General features: G+C 36.2%; 1 protein-coding gene across 1 annotated transcript in view; it reads right to left on the bottom strand.

Moving 5' to 3' along the window:
* Nucleotides 1-12,226, bottom strand: part of LOC121372447 (phospholipase D1-like) — a 64,177-nt gene extending 51,951 nt beyond the window's left edge. The window contains exons 1-3 of the mRNA XM_041498752.1: nucleotides 11,429-12,226; nucleotides 9,776-9,926; nucleotides 8,670-8,798 (exon numbers count right to left, since the gene is read on the bottom strand). Coding sequence (XP_041354686.1) covers nucleotides 8,670-8,798; nucleotides 9,776-9,926; nucleotides 11,429-11,642 — 494 coding nt within the window. The 5' untranslated portion in view covers nucleotides 11,643-12,226. The remainder of the gene's footprint in view (nucleotides 1-8,669; nucleotides 8,799-9,775; nucleotides 9,927-11,428) is intronic.
* Between the last annotated feature and the right edge of the window lie 6,632 nt (nucleotides 12,227-18,858).

Raw genomic sequence — 18,858 nt, 5'->3', positions numbered from 1 at the left:
TATGTAATAAATACATAACTTCCTTTGTTTCCTATTTATTGCACTTGTTTACTTTGTGATACGCGGTCTTGTGGTATATATTCTTGTGCAAAATAAACTTGTGCAATAATTAGGAAGCAAAAACAATGTGAAGTTCTGTATTAAATGGTTTTATTCATCCAGAACTATTGACTGTTGTACTCTGTGGAAACAGGGCTAAGCCTAACGAAATGAACGCCATGTAATCAGGCTTCACTCAATCGTAAATTAACATCTCAGGAATCATTCAGAGATCTACAGTTAAGGTGTGTTATGTTTAAAGACACAACTATAGCACATTGATTTTATAATCATTGGCCATTGGATGTCAAACATTTGACAATTATAACATACATGAATAGTCTTGGGGGAAACCTGTTATGTTTCCATTAGTAGCAAAGACATATGTTTTATATGCACAATCCCATAGACAGGATAGCACTAGGGATGGGACAATTATTTGATGTTACCGAAAACCGCTTTTCGGTGCACAGTTTCCCAATTTGCGAACCATGGTTCATTTAGGTTTTTTTAAATGGTACACGTATAAACATTTCCGCACATTGCTAGTAATCCCAATGACCCGTAAAGTATTTTGGCCAATCACATCATTCGAAGCCCTTAAACCGGACATGTTTCCATGGGTGATAGGCAGGGGTTCAAAATTTTTCAAAAACATTACTTGCCACAGGGCAAGTGCTAATCAGATATTCACTTGCCCCATATATTTTTCCACTTGCCCATACTTCTTACGGTAACTAATTGTGTTACTCTTATTTAATTTAATACAGTGCTTAATAATGTAATAATATTGAAAGTAATTGGTTTGATTGCACAAATAAAGAATTTTGCCAATAGGTTACAACACTTACCTAGGAAGTACTAAATGTATATGTCTGTCCAGTAGTATCAACTCTCTTCTCTATTTGTTGATTTAAACTTTATTTTTTAAATAGTGTCCATTTGTTGATTTAAACTTTATTTGTTTGGTAGTATTTACTTGTTCATCTCAACATAATTATTGTGTCGATGTATGTATTAGTGGCCGCGTGGATGTGGTCAGAACCCTTTCCACTTGTGAGCCATTCTTTTATGGCTGGCATTGGTTAAAAAAATGTTTATGGATTTTGGCCCATGTGTCATTATTGTGAGTATATTATTTAAAATTTTCTGCCCCAAACACTTCTCTGGGATGTTTTTACCCTGTTTATAGCTGAGAAAAGTCTCGCAAACAGCCGTGGGTTCAAAGTAAACATGAGCTCTGTTTATGTTTTTAAAAACTGCATGTTTGGTAAACATCAAAAGGGGACGTGGTGTACATCGATTGCAGCCTTGTATTTTTAATTTATTGAGCATAATTTATTTGTTAAAAACTATTAATAAAGCAGAAAAAGTTAATATATTCATGTATGCTTAGAGAGAATCGCACCATCATGATTATGGCGTAGAGCTAATGAAATCTAACTTGTCACGATTTTACATGGATGTAGATTTACATGTTTTTGCAACAATGTTTATGATATCTAAACTAAAATATCTTGCAACGTTTATAAGAACACAGTTCATAATATTTATGCTTTGTTCAAGTGAACTCAGAAATTATAAACGTGCTTTACCGTCCACCGCGTTAACGTCTAATATAATTTGAATATGACAATTTTTGTAAGGATTAAACATTTTGATTGCATTCACAAGGCATGTATATTTTATTTTTATTTAAAATACACCTGCAATGTCACAGTATTGTCTCAACGCTCCATTATTTTTCAGGGAAGGAGAGATGAATCCCTACTTAATTAACCCACTAAAATCATTAGTGTTAATTTCCATACTAACATATATTCACATAAAATTATTACACAGTTGTGTATTTTAAGTAGGGGAATATCCTTGTAACTCTCCATTCCTGACTCGTCTCCATTATTTTTCAGGAATGGAGTTACGAGGACATTCCCCTATACATAAGCTGTAAAGCGTATTGGACGCTATTTCCAAGTTTGAAGATCATCGAACTGATTACTTGTACGAATTCAGTCAAACATTCAGTGGCGGAAATTACCGATCTTAATCGATAGTAAAAGGTGAATAACTCTAAAGTTGTTATTGAACTTTTCAACACATTGTTTTCCGTTTTGGTGTTAACGCGTTGGCAAGAGTTCCAATCGTTCCAGCATTTAGAGTTAGTTCTCCTTAGAGCTACGTAAATGCTCGAACGATCGGAACTCTTTCCAAAGGTTTTACCGAGATTTGTAACAAAACAAAACAAAACAAAACAAAAGTTTTAGGTGTTAATTATATAGTCACTTGTCATCGGGCATATGCAGTTAACATAATTACTTGCCCGGCATGAAAATTCCACTAGGCATGGGCGTCTTGCGATGGGATTTTTGAACCCCTGATAGATGCTGTTCGGATCCTGCACATAACCCACAAATTTCTTGCCGGGACCATAAAAATTGTAACATCTCTAAATATGGGACTGACCTCAGTCATTAATCCACTGTGAGAATAAACATTGTTCGTTTCGTCCCAGTTGTCACAATTGAAAAAAAATGGAAAGATTTGCTACCTTCAAGAATTATAAAATGGCACCCAATTTCCGTCATATTAATTTAAAACGATTCAACAAGTTTTTATCAGGACGAAATCGTCTGCAGTTCCTGAACTACAATGTATGCAAACTACTTTTGTTTTCTTTCTTTTTTAAAAATCTTTACAGATTATTTTTTCACTTTCAGCACAGCAAAAAATAACATAAAAATAATAACTAGTTAAATAATTCACTATTATATATTATGTGCATGTACTTGTGCTTGCCTATCTTTTTTTTCAATCAGTGATAGCTTTTTATGTAACTTGTGTTGAGTTAAATAATCATCAGTAGGCCTATATATTATGTATTTGTGCTTATATTGAGTAATACATACTTTAATATGTATGTATGTATGTATGTGTGTATGTGTGTATGTGTGTGTGTGTATGTATGTATGTATGTATGTATGTATGTATGTATGTATGTATGTATGAGTAATACATACTTTAATATGTATGTATGTATGTATGTGTGTGTGTGTATGTATGTATGTAAATAAACATTACAGAAATATGTCTTGACATATATATCTTTCTTTTAGACTTCTATAATGTGTACAATGTCACGGTCACACCCATATATTATGTACTCCAGAATGCATCTAAAGACAACTGAATTTGTTTTTAAAAATACCGGAGAGACTATCCCTAGCATTTTCGGCCACAAATAATTTTGCCAACTCTGTGAACTCAAATCCTGGGGGACACATTGCCCAAGTATCCCAGACCCAACACACTAACATGGCATGGTAAAAATGCAAAAATGTTTTCTAGTCAAGATATAATTTTATATTTAGAATTATTTTACAAATGACCATTAAAAATAAAATGTCTTGCTCTTAAAATAGTTTATAAAAATGTATGTATGATAATTGGCATACTTGTACTACTTGTGAAACGCATTGTGAATAAATCATGGAATGAAACAAAAATAAAAAAAGGAACCGTCCCATCTCTAGATAGCACATACCACGTCCTTTGATGTACCAGTCATGGTGCACTGAAGGAAGGAGAAATAGACCAATGAGCTCAATGATGAGGATTGATCCCAGAATGACTGCACGCCAAGCGAGTGCTTTACCACTGGGCTATGTCCTGCCCCAGGCAAAAGTTTAACGAAATGAACACAATGTACATGTACTCTGGCTTTACTAAATCTTAAATTAACATCTAAATATAACAAGGAATAATTGTAATTGTAATAATAAGTGCCACAGTTAAAGTTTGTTTCATTAAACAACACCATTAGAGCACACTGATTTTGTAATAATCGGCTGTTGGATGTCAAACATTTGGTAATTTTGACATATAGTCTTTGAGAAGAAACCTGCTATATTTTGATATATAGTCTTAGAGAAGAAACCTGCTATATTTTTAAATTAGTAACAAGGGATCCTTTATATGCACCATGCCACAAACAGAATAGCACATACCACAGCCTTTGATACATAAGTTGTGGATGCACTGGTTAGATCAAGAAATAGCCCAACGGGGATCGATACCAGACCGACTGCTCACCAGTTGAGTAGTTTAACACGGCTCTACGTCCTGTCGACTCAGCACTACAGATGCTCTATATGTAATTACTGGCTCATGAACAATGTTGTATCTTGACTATTAATAGCTGCTTGGACATATAGGCATGTGGGAATATTATATATATTATAATTATATAAATATTATTTACAATTAATTATAAAATCAATATTGATAACAAAGTAGACAGCTTTTGAAAACAAGCTAACGGTAGCAATGCATCAGCTGTTGCAAGTTTCATGCCGGGTGTTTCAATTGAACGTTTCAGTACAGATTAATTCTATTGTTTAGGAAAGGGCTTAACATAGCCTATTATTTTGAAAAGGCAGCATTTTACTTCAACAAAAAGTACAATAAAAGTTTGTTTTGTTTAATGACACCACTAGAGCACATTGATTTATTACTCTGAGTCTATTAGATGTCAGACATTTGATAATGTTGATAATGTTGCTTTTACCAATAGTCTTGAAGAAAACGGGCTACATTTCTCCATTAGCAGACCTCAATTCCTCTAAGATTTCAGTCAAGTAATTTTAGCTCCCCTTAGCATTAAATTGAAACAAAAAGTACCACATAATGTAAGTTATAGCAGCAATTAAGCATTCCTGACAATGTTTTCACGATGAGGTCTGCATAAGCAACAAGGAACTTTTAAATGCACTTTACCCGAGACAGGACAGCACATACCATGGTCTGTGATATACATGTCATGGGGGCTGGACTGGCATACAGGAAGAAAAGAACAACAATACAAATACAGCTATTTTGACAAAGAGTGGTCATTGTTAGTTTATACATCTTAAAAGGACATTCTTGAGTTTGCTGCTTTGTAAGACGTTTCCGATTAATAAAATATTTCTACGATTAAACTTACATATTAAATATGGTTTCTTGTTTAGAATATCAGTGTCTGTATATTCAATGTGTTTCTGGTCGTCTTAATATTTGTAAGAAGTCCAAACTGGATTTTGTCTTCAAATAATTTTGTACATATAGTTAAATGAATTTTTTTTTTTTTTAGGAAATAAAATGAAATTTAACCTAGTACATATATAAGAACGATCAAAAACATGTATAATATACAGCCACTAATATTTTATGTAGAAAAATATATTTGATATGCAATTACAATCGTCAAAAAGTCTATGTTAGTTGATAACATCTTACAAATTGCAGCAAACTCAGGAATGTCCCATAAGAAACATAAGCCTACATTAAAATATGAATACAAAATTAAGAAAAGAAGGAAAACGAAAAAAAAAATAAAAGAAATTTAAGGAAGTAAAAACAGGGAGTGACAAGATAGTTTATACAGTGAAACCACTCAATACCGTACCCTCTGTATTAAACTGGAATTCCCCCAAAGTCAGATGTTTTAATGGCCCCTTTTTAAATATCGGAAGAGAACTCAGCCTCTCTAAACTGGATACCCCTCGAAACTACTTTTTACTTGATCCATGAATGTCTGGTTTAGCAGGGTTTCACTGTATATGTAAGTTAAAGTGCTGTTCCAGATGTATGATGTATTGAGCTATATCAATCAAGATATTATTTAATATGATTAGAAAATTAAAAAAAAAAAATTATATACCGGTATATTTTCCATTTAAAAATATTCCCCTGAAAAACAGAACCACGGGAACTTCCGTAAGATTTGATCCGTGACGTCACAAAGGGAACTCCTTTCGATAGTCGGCGCCATTGTTCATTGCTTCTTTTGTGTTTATTATGGTTAAACGGCATGTTTTTGGCAACTGTAGCAATACAAAAGCCGATAAATTTAGTCTTCACGCATTTCCTAGTAATGTTGCTGTGAGAAAGCTGTGTGTGAATTTGATTAAAACAATGTGGAAATACTGGATAGGAAGAAAATGCTGGAGACTGTTGCGACAGTAGACACTTTACTTTCGATTCGTCCGAACTGGCTTGTCGGCTTAAGCGTAATATGGGAATACCATGTGTTATGGCTTTTAAAAAAAGATGCTGTACCAACAATTTTTCTGCGACACAAAACAAATGACAACAAGCCGACGCCATCCACACCAAAACGACCTTGGGGTGCATATCGTCAATGTCCCAAATTGCGTTATGCTTTCAACTCCGGTCAGTTTGTTTTCTTATGCATGGTTCGTGCAATCATCGAGATCCGATTTGTTGTCGTTTGCATCATCTCGTTCATTTGTGAGATTTTTCTTTACAGTTTGAGAACATTAAAACAATAAAGTACAGACAAGTAAGTATCTATAGCCTAGTCCGTCCCATCCTACAAAAATGTAGGGGTTTTTTTGTAAAAAAAAGAAAAGAAAAAAAAGGAGCTAATTTTGTATGCATCTTAGAAAACAATCGGCTCAGAAATAAATGACTTGTAAATTCCATAGTATGAAAAAAGCGTTCCCTGTAAAACAAGACTATAAATACATTAAATTAATTTTACTATACCTCCCACAGAGAAAACCTTTTTTCATACTATGGAATGTGCTACAAGTTATTTATTTCTGAGCAGACTGTTTTCACAACTGCACACAAAAAATAGTATTGTTTTGTTATTTCCAAAACACTTTTACTCTATTTTTTTTACGTCAGACTAAACTGAAATTATTCACCAAAAAAACATCTTCATAGAGGGATGGGACGGACTAAAAGTCGTTTTTGTTTATTTCTTAAAATTACCGATATCGGGTCCACTTGACTCGTAGAATTCAAGAGTTATTTATCGTCTTTTCTACTACATCACAAGTATTAGAACATACAGTGTAGCAAAATAATTCGCATGAAAAGCTAAAGAACAAAACAAGAATAAAAGTTGTAAATTAGTGGTAAGCCACTAAGCGGTCTCCACGACCATTTTCATTGTCATCTGTCAGGCCGGTGGTTCGTCGGAAGATGTTCCAGGTTCAAACTGATAAGGCATATTTATTATTTGTTGTGTTGCACAAATATTAGTCCAGTCGCCATTACTACACTATTCATCATTGAAAGAAGAATCGCATGATCAATGAGCTTGGCAGTCGCTGTCGGTCCCACTTTTGCTTGCGCTGTAAGTCATCTCGTGGTAAGTTTCTGTGAAGCGCGTTCCCTTCGTGACGTCGCGGCTATTTACACGCAAATGTTTTTACCGAGAATTTTACTCGGTCGTTTCCGGCAGTATTCTACGGGAGTGATGATTTAATACTTTTATGGTTCATTTTCGTAATTATTGATTTACATATCGGTGTTAAATATTATTTCAATGAATTAAGAAAGCATTTAATTGTGGAATTTGAAATATTAGTGTATGGTCTGGCACAGCACTTTAAATAATAATATATCATGTACAGGATGTGGGATATAAAATGTACAAGCATACATGTTATTGAATATGAATATATAACTCAGTTCACATCCACATGTAAACAAGGAAACAAAAACAATAGATGACTGTGGGTGGTTTTAATATGAAACAATCTCATCATAATGAAAGAAGGAAATTTGAAGTATGCTACATTTCATTTCCTTATTATAAGCAATCTTAGTAAAAACATTGTACTCCAAACATTATAAGGCCAAAAATATCTAAAGATTGGTTTGCCATGAATGAAAAGACTTTTTTTCAACTATGCCACAAACAGCTGTTGTATATCTTGACAGTTAATCATCCTTCATTTTGACAGTTAATTATTCTTTATTTTGACAGTTAATTACCCTTCATTTTGACAGTTAATTATCCTTTATTTTGACAGTTAATCACCCTTCATTTTGACAGTTAATTATCCTTTATTTTGACAGTTAATCACCCTTCATTTTGACAGTTAATCATCCTTTATTTTGACAGTTAATCACCTTTCATTTTGACAGTTAATCACCTTTCATCTTGACAGTTAATCATCCTTCATTTTGACAGTTAATTATCCTTCATTTGACAGTTAATCATCCTTCATTTTGACAGTTAATCATCCTTTATTATCCTTCATTTGACAGTTAATCATCCTTAATTTTGACAGTTAATCATCCTTAATTTTGACAGTATATCATCCTTTATTTTGACAGTTAATTATCCTTCATTTGACAGTTAATCATCCTTCATTTTAACAGTTAATCATCCTTTATTTTGACAGTTAATCACCCTTCATTTTGACAGTTAATCATCCTTCTTTTGACAGTTAATCATCCATTATGTTGACAGTTAATCATCCTTTATTTTGATAGTTAATTGCCATTCAGCTAGTTGTCAATAAATCCAGTTGCATGTTCATACCCAAATAAAAAGTGGGACAAACCAAATTTGGATAATGAATAAAACTAATTTCAAACACACAAAATGGTGGTGCAAGGAGTAAATTTAAAACATGCAGTGATGATACAAATAGAACTAATTTCAAACACACAAAATGGTGGTGCAAGGAGTTAATTTAAAACATGCAGTGATGATAAAATATTTCTTTTTTTCACATAATATTCAACATTAAAAACTTTCTGTACACATATTAAAAATATAAACCTACAAGTTTGTTCAACTTATTCATGATATTCCAATTAATACTCACCGTTTCTGTGGAAACGGTATGCGATAGCGCGTTCTGAAGAGCACAAGTGCATCGTGCAGCTGTCGAAAATGTTTATAACGCCTTCGTACAGTCCATCGAAAATCCCCATGCTTTACTGATATGGTATACCTGAAATACATGCAATTAAAACAAAGTAACAAGACCAGTTTTTCTATTACTAAATAATTACAGATAAAACAAGTTTTTCATATCTTTATTAATTAATATAAATTTGGAAGTGATTTTTGATGAGTGGACTTAGTGAATGTTTAAAAGAAACATTGTGGGGATATTTTCCTTCATTAAATTAAAACCATTGCAGTTTAAGGGCAGCCATTATTCTGGCTCTTATCACCCCCCTCAGACTAGTCCACGGAGAAGACTTTCTGGCTGACCGTAGCAAACTTGTGAATTTTAAAAATATACAACAAGATTAAATATTATTGCTCAGTAAACGTGGGAAATATAATCTAAGTTAATTACTCACTCCCTTCAGTGTTTTTCACTGTGACGTAAGTAATTATTGAATGGCCGGACCCTATTTACACACATGTATGTAAACTAAGAGCCAAATGAACTCAAAGATAGGGGTTTACCACTGCACACATGTAAACAGTCTCACTACACAGATGTCATCTGTCATTGAAACCCATGTTAAAGTGCCCAACTTCAAACGAAGATTGCCAATAGAACTGGTTCTCGTTGGCACTAACAACATAAACCATTGCACACATACATTATATAAGCATTTATTTTCACTCCAAAATTGAGAACATTTCCGTCTCAGTTTTGTGCTATATGACCGCATCTGGCTGTAGTACTGGTCCGAACAGGTGGTTCATTAACCGATTCACTCCGGCTGTCTCTTGTGCTATACATCCATGTCCCAAAAGGCCGATGCACAATATTACAAAATAACATGGGCAAAATACAGCCAGAAGGCTTACCATTAAACATACATATTGTTTTAATTCTTCACCATTTCCTAGAAGTGAATATGTGCACCATAACATGTGTCACAATTAGGAACTATAGTGGACCGTGATGAATGAACTCTCACCCGGAAGTGAACTGTGTAGTGAGACCTAAGAGCCAAATGAACTCACAAGTAGGGGTTCATCACTTTAGTCGTTCCTTGTCTTTCATGGTTTATTATATTCACGAATACGGGTTCTTCAGGAATCCAGCAGTTGTCACGGAGATTTTCAAATTTGACTGGCTTTTCAAAAATAGTCTTGAATGATTTTGTTGGGTTACCTGTAAAATGAAATACATTTGTGTATTATTGTTATATACTCAGGGTTTATACCATACCTAAAATACATGTGTATATATTATGCACTTGTGACACTATCTGTATAAGATATAGGAAAATGTCAAACTACGAAAATTTTGGAAATCTCAGTGAAGTCGATATAGGTGACATGGTTACATGGTTAGTATGTGGAATATGTTTAATTGTTATGATTTGTTTTGTTGCAATTTTGTCTGGACAAATTTCGGGGAAATGTAATACTAATTAAAGGTAGGAGAGTAAAACTAATTTATCGTAGTTCAATAGTTGTCAAAAATGAGAGCAAGACATAGCCCAGTGGTATCTTTCCAATGCATATAAAGGCTCATGTTTGAGTTTACTATCCCTTTAAGGTTGTCGTAGGAAGATTTATAATCTTTTTTTGTATAAATTTGAAAAACTACTTTTTCCCCCAAAAGAAATCAATAAAAAAATTGTCTAGATTATACCCTGATTTAATTCAGTCGGGATTTAGTGAGAATGGTAGGTTAATAAATACATTTTTGGTTTGTGTGTCCATTTGTTGCACTATTTCAGTTGAGAAATTATTGAAACATGGTGCCACAAGTTTTTAATACAAACTATATATCTATAGGTATGTAACAAGATCAAGACATAGTCAGAACCACACTTTCTACGTCCCTCTGGACTATGTCACAATCACAATTATTATGACAATGTGGATTGTGGTTCAGACTTTGATCGGATGCTGGACAACTCACCCCCTACCAACTCACCCTAGCATTTGGTCAACTCGCCCCAGTGTTTGGACAACTCGCCCCAAACTTACTGCCCATAAATAATTGTGACGAAATTAAAAATGAACATATACAACTTTGGTGTCATTTTATTTAGTAATATTACAGTGAAACTCTGCTATTACGACCACTTCTTAAAATGGTTTTATATTGGGGAGATCTAATAATCAATTACAATGTACTGTCAAGCCTATTTTAACGACGTTTGTGAGTTTTTCCCTTAATTTATATATCCTTACAGGAATAATCAGGGAAGGCTTTTGGACTCTGACTCACGTGCATATTCAACAATATTTAATGCACATTATTGCTTAAACTATTGTTATATTTAATTAATAAAACGGTAATGAGTTGACCAATGGCTGGGGCGAGTTGGGGTAGGACTTTCCTTTGGCACTGTCATGTGTAAAGAACATTATAAATACTTATCATAAATAGTGTTAGGGTTAGTAACAGTGCCAAAATTAAGTCCGGAAAAATATCCGCCCGGTCCCCCCTCCCCTAACCCTAACTATAAATAATGTGGGGGGGCCGGGCGGATATTATACCTTAAGTCCTTCGATCCCGTGTTGGTTGGGGGCGAGTAGTTTTAGCGGTGAGTTGACATATTCCCCTTTGATCAACTTTAAAATCAAGTTTAATTTCAAGTTAATGTAGAGCTGTGTTACGTGTAAGCAAAGATAGCATCTAATAAGATTTCCCCTTACCACTGATGCTGCCTGGAGTTGTTGGAGGGCGTGGTGGGACATCTCCGTCCAGATGATCAGCGGGGGTTTCTGGGATTGGAGACAATTCATCAAAGTCGCCGTCGTCCTCCGACTCGTACGATTCCCATTCTATAACTGAAAAATTCCTCAAAAAATCAACAGTCGTGTCAGCTGTTCCGAGTTCGTCTGCTCCGTTTCCGTCTTCGTGGTCCATTCTAACGACTGGACAGACATGTTACGCGTTAAACAACGAGATAAACAAGTTCTAAAAACTTTGACCGATCTCAAAGATTTCCATTTTCAATTTTTCTCTAAAATAAAAATCACGTGACACGTATTTCCGGTCTCTCATGTTTTTCTTCTGTGAGGAATTTCTTCATGATGATGCGAGATTCATATCCGGTAAGACTATGTCATGTTCTTTCGTCACTAATTACGATGCCTACTAGTTTATAAATAGATCCTGTTAGCAATATACTATATAGTATGTAAAAAAACATGGTCGAACTGTTCAATATCAAACTGTACGCTCGAGTTAAGCCAGCATACGCCAACAATACCCCCCTTCTAAAAAAAAAAAAATAAATAATAAAAAAACAACCAAAAAACAACCAACAACCAAAACAAAACAAAACAAAATTTAAAAAAAGAAAGAAAAGTATATTAATACGTCGCGTATTACAGTTATCACAGTTATCCTTATTTTCATGAGGGGGAGGCACTAAGCCCAGTGGTAAAGCGCTCGGATGATGCGCGGTCGGTCTAGGCTCGATCCCCATCAGTGGGCCCAATGGGCTATTTCTCGTTCCAGCCTGTGCACCACAATTGATATATCAAAAGAATGGGGAAATGTAGCGGTTTCCTCTCTAAGACTAATTCAAAATTACCAAATGTTTGACATCCAATAGCCAATGATTAATAAATCAATGTGCTCTAATGGTGTTGCTAAACAAAAACTAAATTTATTTTCACGAGCGACCGTGCGCTATGGGAGTAATTCCAGCGTACGCTTTACCCCCCTCCCCCCTTTTAATTTTTAATTTTGTTTTAATTGCTGTGAACGACTAGTATATTAATATGTTTTTAAATATATGATTATGCCACATAATTATAAATATACTATACCTGTTTGCATATGCGCTGAGGTGTATCGAGCACTGGGTGGGGAGAGGTTGGCGGTATAAGTATACACTGATCAAAATATGTTAATATATATATAGGACCAATTATTAGCTGGTTGTCCTAATGTTGATTATTCCTGAAACTGGCGTGACAACCACGTACCCCTCCACCGGACACTGTTCGATCAACCACCCCTCCACCGGACACTGTTCGATCAACCACCCCTCCACCGGACACTGTTCGATCAACCACCCCTCCACCGGACACTGTTCGATCGCATACGAAAAATGTCTGAATAAATGTCCAATATTCACGTAGTCTGTTATAAGTACAATCCGGAAATGGTATGGCAAACATTTGAAGTATATTAATACTACATGTAGTAAGTATATCGAAGTTGAAAGAAGTGTTATGAATCACGTGGTGCTTTGCGTTGTTATTTGTAGTAACGGACCGCGGAGACTGTTCAAAGCGGTTGTTGTTAATTATTGTTTCTTTGTCAGCTACCAATATACCAGACATGAAAAACGTCTTTATGTTCGCGTGATAACTCGTGCATTATACATGTTACTTCGATTTGACAGGTATATTGTACGATGGTCAGGTCACATGGGGACTAATTTACAACGCTTTCGTAAGCGCTCGATCTTAACCAACAGTTCGTCGTCACTGCAACGTTTGTGCATTGCGAGATCACAAAGTTGCGATCGTTTTGTGAATTAAGCCACTGGTTTATAAATAACTTTAGCACAACAAGTTCAAGATAAAGTTAGTTTGTTTTGTTTAACGACACGACTAGAGCACACTGACTTTTTAATAATCGGCTGTTGAATGTCAAACATTTGGTAATTATGACACATTGTCTTAGTGAGAAAACCCGCCACATTGTCCATTAGTAGCAAGGGATCTTTTATATGCACCATCCCACAGACAGGATAGCACATACCACAGCCTTTCATATACCAATCGTGGCGCACTGGCTGGAACGAGAGATAGCTCAATGGGCCCACCAACGAAGGACGGTATAAAGCGCTCGCTTTATGCAGGGTCGGTCTAGGAGCGATCCCCGTCGGTGGACCCTTTGGACTATTTCCTTTTCCATCCAATGCACCGTGTCTGGATCCTGCTATGTCGATCGGGTATGTGCTATCCTGTCCGTAGGATAGTGTATATAAAATATTCCTCTCTAAGACTATATGTCAGAATTACCAAATGTTAGACATCCAATAGCCGATGACTAATAAACCATTGTGTTCTAGTGATGTCGTTAAAATACAAACAAACACCCACAAGCCATCTTTAATTATATCGCCATAACTGGACTTTAAAGAGGACACCTACAGTTTTCCAAACGTAAAGTAACACGCTCTATGGAGTCTTCCCCCGGCACACTCAGTGCACCAAGATATTGCATCTTTCTCAGAAAACACAAATCAAACATTATATCCATGCGTCAAAGGTAGGAGCTTAATTCTCGGTACTTGGAAGATCGAGTAGGGGCGACCACTCTAGCACATAGGCGTACGTGTTCCCTTTTTGTAGGGTTGGGGCTGCTGTTTTTTGAGTTAAACGAAAATGCCCGAATCTGGATACAACATTTATTAGCATTACTGCCAAACAATTATATAGAGTTCCACACGAATCACTACGTATGTTTACATAAATTAAATGGTGGAAATACATGGTGTAAACGTTTCAGGCTAGCCCATTTTATCCGAATTTGGGGATTTGTTTTCCCCAGCAGCAGGGAGACGATAACAGTTGCCCCCCCCCCCCCCCCCCCCCCCCCCCCCCCCCCCCCCCCTCCCTCCCCCCCCCCTCCCCCCTCCCCCCCCCCTCCCCCCCCCCACACACCTTGGGCCTCCACGGGTCCAAACTATTGGACTCGAGTATTCGAGCCGGACCCGAGTACCCAAAGTAAAATAGCATTATGCATCTTATTTCCAAAGCTGAATATGGACGCCAAATCATGCCATTATTTTGCATTCCACACATTCGACTTTAGTTTTGTCATCATATCTCAAATGAATGAATGAATGAATGAATTAATGTGGCGTACCGTCAGAGTACACTGACAGTGCTCACACTGAGGTGGAGGATTGTTCTTCAAGATAAATTAATGGGTCAAGTAGGTATAACCGATGCGAGCACGACACAAGACTATTTCATCCTTCCTGCACTGCCTATAGTAAGGACTGCCACTCTCCCAAGACTAGCTTGATAGCATGAAGCTTGTTCGAAACCACACCGTCCCAATCATTTTGTCAAGTGGAAAAGATAAATTGGTCAATACCATGTTTAAAATCAGTATAAGGCACACCAACCTTGACATGAAGCAAATCCAAAGCAGACTTGGCAGCTGAATCTGCCTTTTCATTACCCCTGATGCCAACATGGCTGGGCACCCAACAGAATACAACATCTTTATTGGCAATCGATAAAAAGACGCACTTTCAGATCATCTTCCCAATTAAGGGATAGTCCAGCTTCATATTTCGTAAAGCTTGGATGGCATAATGACGTAAAACTATAATTAAATCAGAGTACTCTTCCTTACACGGGTGACTCGAGGCTTGCTAGACTCGACCCGTGCCCGAGTACACGTGTAGACCCTACCCCCTACCCCCCACCCCCTGAGAGAGAGAGAGAGAGAGAGAGAGAGAGAGAGAGAGAGAGAGAGAGAGAGAGAGAGAGAGAGAGAGAGAGAAACACACAGAGACAGACAGATAGACAGACAGACATACGGACAGAGAGAGCAAGGTTCCTCTGAGACGATATTGTGGATCCAGGCAAGAAACATACAGTAAAGGGAAATATCTTCTGCTGGAATATTTCGAAGGACTCCGTCTTTTTAGTGTTTTGATCCAAAAACGGATACTTTAAGTAATTTGTAGACTAGTTAAGATGACATTAAGATTAATGTCAGGGTATGAATACTATTAGTGGCAGTGAGAAGTTAATACGTTTAAGAGGAGTAATAATTGTATTTTCAGTCTTATAATGTTAAAGATATTTATATGTTAACCTAGATGGTTTCTAAAGTTACTAGATCTATTTTCAACGTTGTATTATTCACATTTACACATTATGGTTATGGTGAGGCAGATCATAGTACCATTACCTGGAGAAGCCAAGGTATATTCTATTCTTTAGACAAGCCAAATAGTAGCTACTACACAAAAGTCTGGATTATTTAAGAGGTGTAGGTAGTTGAGAGTTTGTATCAGGTAATTCTCATTGCTGATATATTAATGAGTTAAATATAGTATTATGTGTAATAATAATATCGTCATCAGAAATGTGAGACTACGTGTAATTTGTCTGTCGCCATGTTGTCAACAAATTAAAACAGAATCTCATCCATAATGTTTCTGTATTTTCTTTTCTTCAGTTCTGCCGTTCCTGGTCAACATTTGTCCTACTATTACAACATGTGTATATAACTACACTTTCTTCCGTTACGCGATTTGTGACTATACAGCGAAAACGTAAAAAAAAAAAAAAAGGTTACACATAATTGTAAAATACCTGTAAGAAATCAAGCATTTTGATTGGCTGATTACAAGTGGTTCATTCTACGATATACCACCTCCGAAAGTCAATGTACCTACTGAAACGTTGTTTACGTGTATTCGTACGCTTTAACGCTTGTTGCATCAGCCTCTTCAAACAATCGTTCTGTTGAGCGAAATCAGCTGAATTAGAATGTACAGTCACTGACAGCAGACGACACCGATAACTCACGCTTTGCCAACACAAAAACGCAAAGATTCAAAACTTCTACAACAAATTGATGAAAATATTGATCCCTTAAGTGCGCCTAGCAGTGTAAAACCATCGTGTAAACACCAAATTAAAAACGCGACAAGTGGCCCCGTTTACCCGGCCATGGCCTCTCAAATTTTTCAAACGAACTTTCAAAACACGAATATTACAACAAACACAGTTGCCAACATCAACAAAATTATTCAAATGACACCTACCTTTAACATGACAGGCTGTAGAGTTGACATTCACAACCATTATCACACAAAACAAATATGAATTAACAACGTAGCACAATAAATAAAAACGAATATATTGAAATCTGTTACAAGTACTCATTTCAGACCGTTCCATATTGCAGGGTATTTGACATTTTCCATCTCAAAAGTGCTTTATTGGTCAGGGGCGGATGCAGGATTTTGGTAAAGAGGGGTGCTCGATAAAAAGGGCAGATAAATAAATATACATAGTCTGAAATGTCATTTAGAGTATAAATTGAAGAACTGTTTTGGGATATTTCCAGGTTGTAAGTATATAATGCAAGACACAATTTAATATGAAAAAAAAATCAATTTTAAAACGGACACTGACAATCCCATGGTTCGTGTAGATGATCAAGGCATCTTGTGATTGAACTTGACTCTGAAGCATCATCATGGATCTCACTAGACAAAGTCCAAACCAGTCCATTGTGAATTCCATGACATCTGTCCATTCCCGCAGTACTTAATTTTTAATTTTGTCAGACCAATATATATACCGACGATTTCTCACATACATCTGTTACTTCAGTTCTGTAGTTTGAATAATGTTGCCCATATTAATTTCAATAATTAGTGGTTCATGGAAACTATCACGACCTTGTCAATATATCCCTTCGACTGACGTGTGCAGATATACGATTTTAATAGTATAACGGTTTTGTCATTCAGATTTATTTTACCACTATTTTAACCCAATAGTTAATGTTGTTGTCATATTGGGGTTTATGTAGAATACAAATCAGAATTTCGGTGCACTAAAGTAGAATGGTCCAGTCAGACGAACTCATTCAAAAGGTATACGTTTTTGAAAAAGTCGTCTGTTGTGCTTTTTTTTACAAGCTCTTTGCACACTGTATCTACATCAACGTGTAAACTATGATGTATATTCATCAGAGCTAGGCTCGACAGTCGTTCTTGCCCCATTGTGTTTCTCAGGTATGTTTTCAGCCTCTAAAAACATGAGAAAGAACACTCTGCCTAAGCACTGCCAGCAGGTAGAGTACACCCTACTTTCAACAGTACCTGAATATTGGGAAACTGGTCGGCATCAGCATTTAAGCAGGCTGTTTGGGAGGTCATTAGATGGTACTGATGTCCAATGATTTGCCTAGTCTTTAAGTTCGTTCTTTAATGTTGGTGGTGTTGGGGGATCATCGTGCCAGAAGGATCATTTATCACACACGGTGCCGATGTCCTCACACTTCATGATACTTGCTGGGATAAGGCTGAATAAGTCCATACCAGACCTATTGTCTGCATTAAATCTGGTGTCCATTTCCTTACATATGTGGTCCAGAAATTGTATGCACACATTCATCTTGAAATATTCAGTTGGACTTGTCTGTATGTATATTTGGACGATGGATCTGTCGACCAACAACTCTTGGCATTTCAACCCTAGCTCCAACAGACTTAGCTATCAACTCTGCATCACAACCAATCTTGGAACTCCTTATCAACATTCAATTTTAATTTATGTATCCTTGTGTTAGTTGAGTCAATCATGCAATATGCTTTGACAAATACATCTAATCCATTTTTCTGCAACTTTGATGCAATGACCTTCACAAAATGTAAGCTGTTCTTAGCAATGACGAAGGCAATGATGTGGCTGAATGTGTGTAGTGTTGACAGGAGGCCTTGCGCCTTAACACGGCTGTGTCTATCCCATGACCAGTTGGTGTAATAATCAGAAGGACTCACAGTCAGCTCAAGGCACTGACATATCTATGGGTACAGTTCATGGAATGTTTCATAGCATGCATGCCGTTCAACCCATCGAATTTTACACAGACCTTTCAACATTTTTACTGAAGGTGTGTTTTCTAGATTGTTAAGGACCAATTTAAAAATATTTTACCGTTTGGGTGAATTGTCAAAGAAACAATAAACCTAAGTTATGCTGTCAATCATTGTTCGAATTGATGGTAGTGTACATGCTGATGCGATAGATAAATTTAACACATGGGTTTTGCAGTGTGTGTGTACAGAACATGTGGTGACACTGACTTTATACGAGCCTGAACGCCGACTGATCATGTGTCAGACATTCACATTGACAACAAATTTCACCGTGGTGTCAGATAATTATTCTAACTGAACAACTAAAATTTGACGTGACAATCGCAAATCGGGTCTATCACCTTAACATACCTGTTAATTGAGAACAGTTTACAGCAGCTTCGTGCAATACAATCTCGCTATTTCTTTTTCTTCTTTGCCTTGAAGGCATTTATGAAATAATTCACTGTTTTTGAAATGGTCGCGAACCCCCCCCCC

This window comes from Gigantopelta aegis, chromosome 4 (assembly GCF_016097555.1).
Source record: "Gigantopelta aegis isolate Gae_Host chromosome 4, Gae_host_genome, whole genome shotgun sequence".
NCBI classification, from domain to species: Eukaryota; Metazoa; Mollusca; class Gastropoda; order Neomphalida; family Peltospiridae; genus Gigantopelta; species Gigantopelta aegis.
This window is presented reverse-complemented; position numbering and strand designations above follow the sequence as displayed.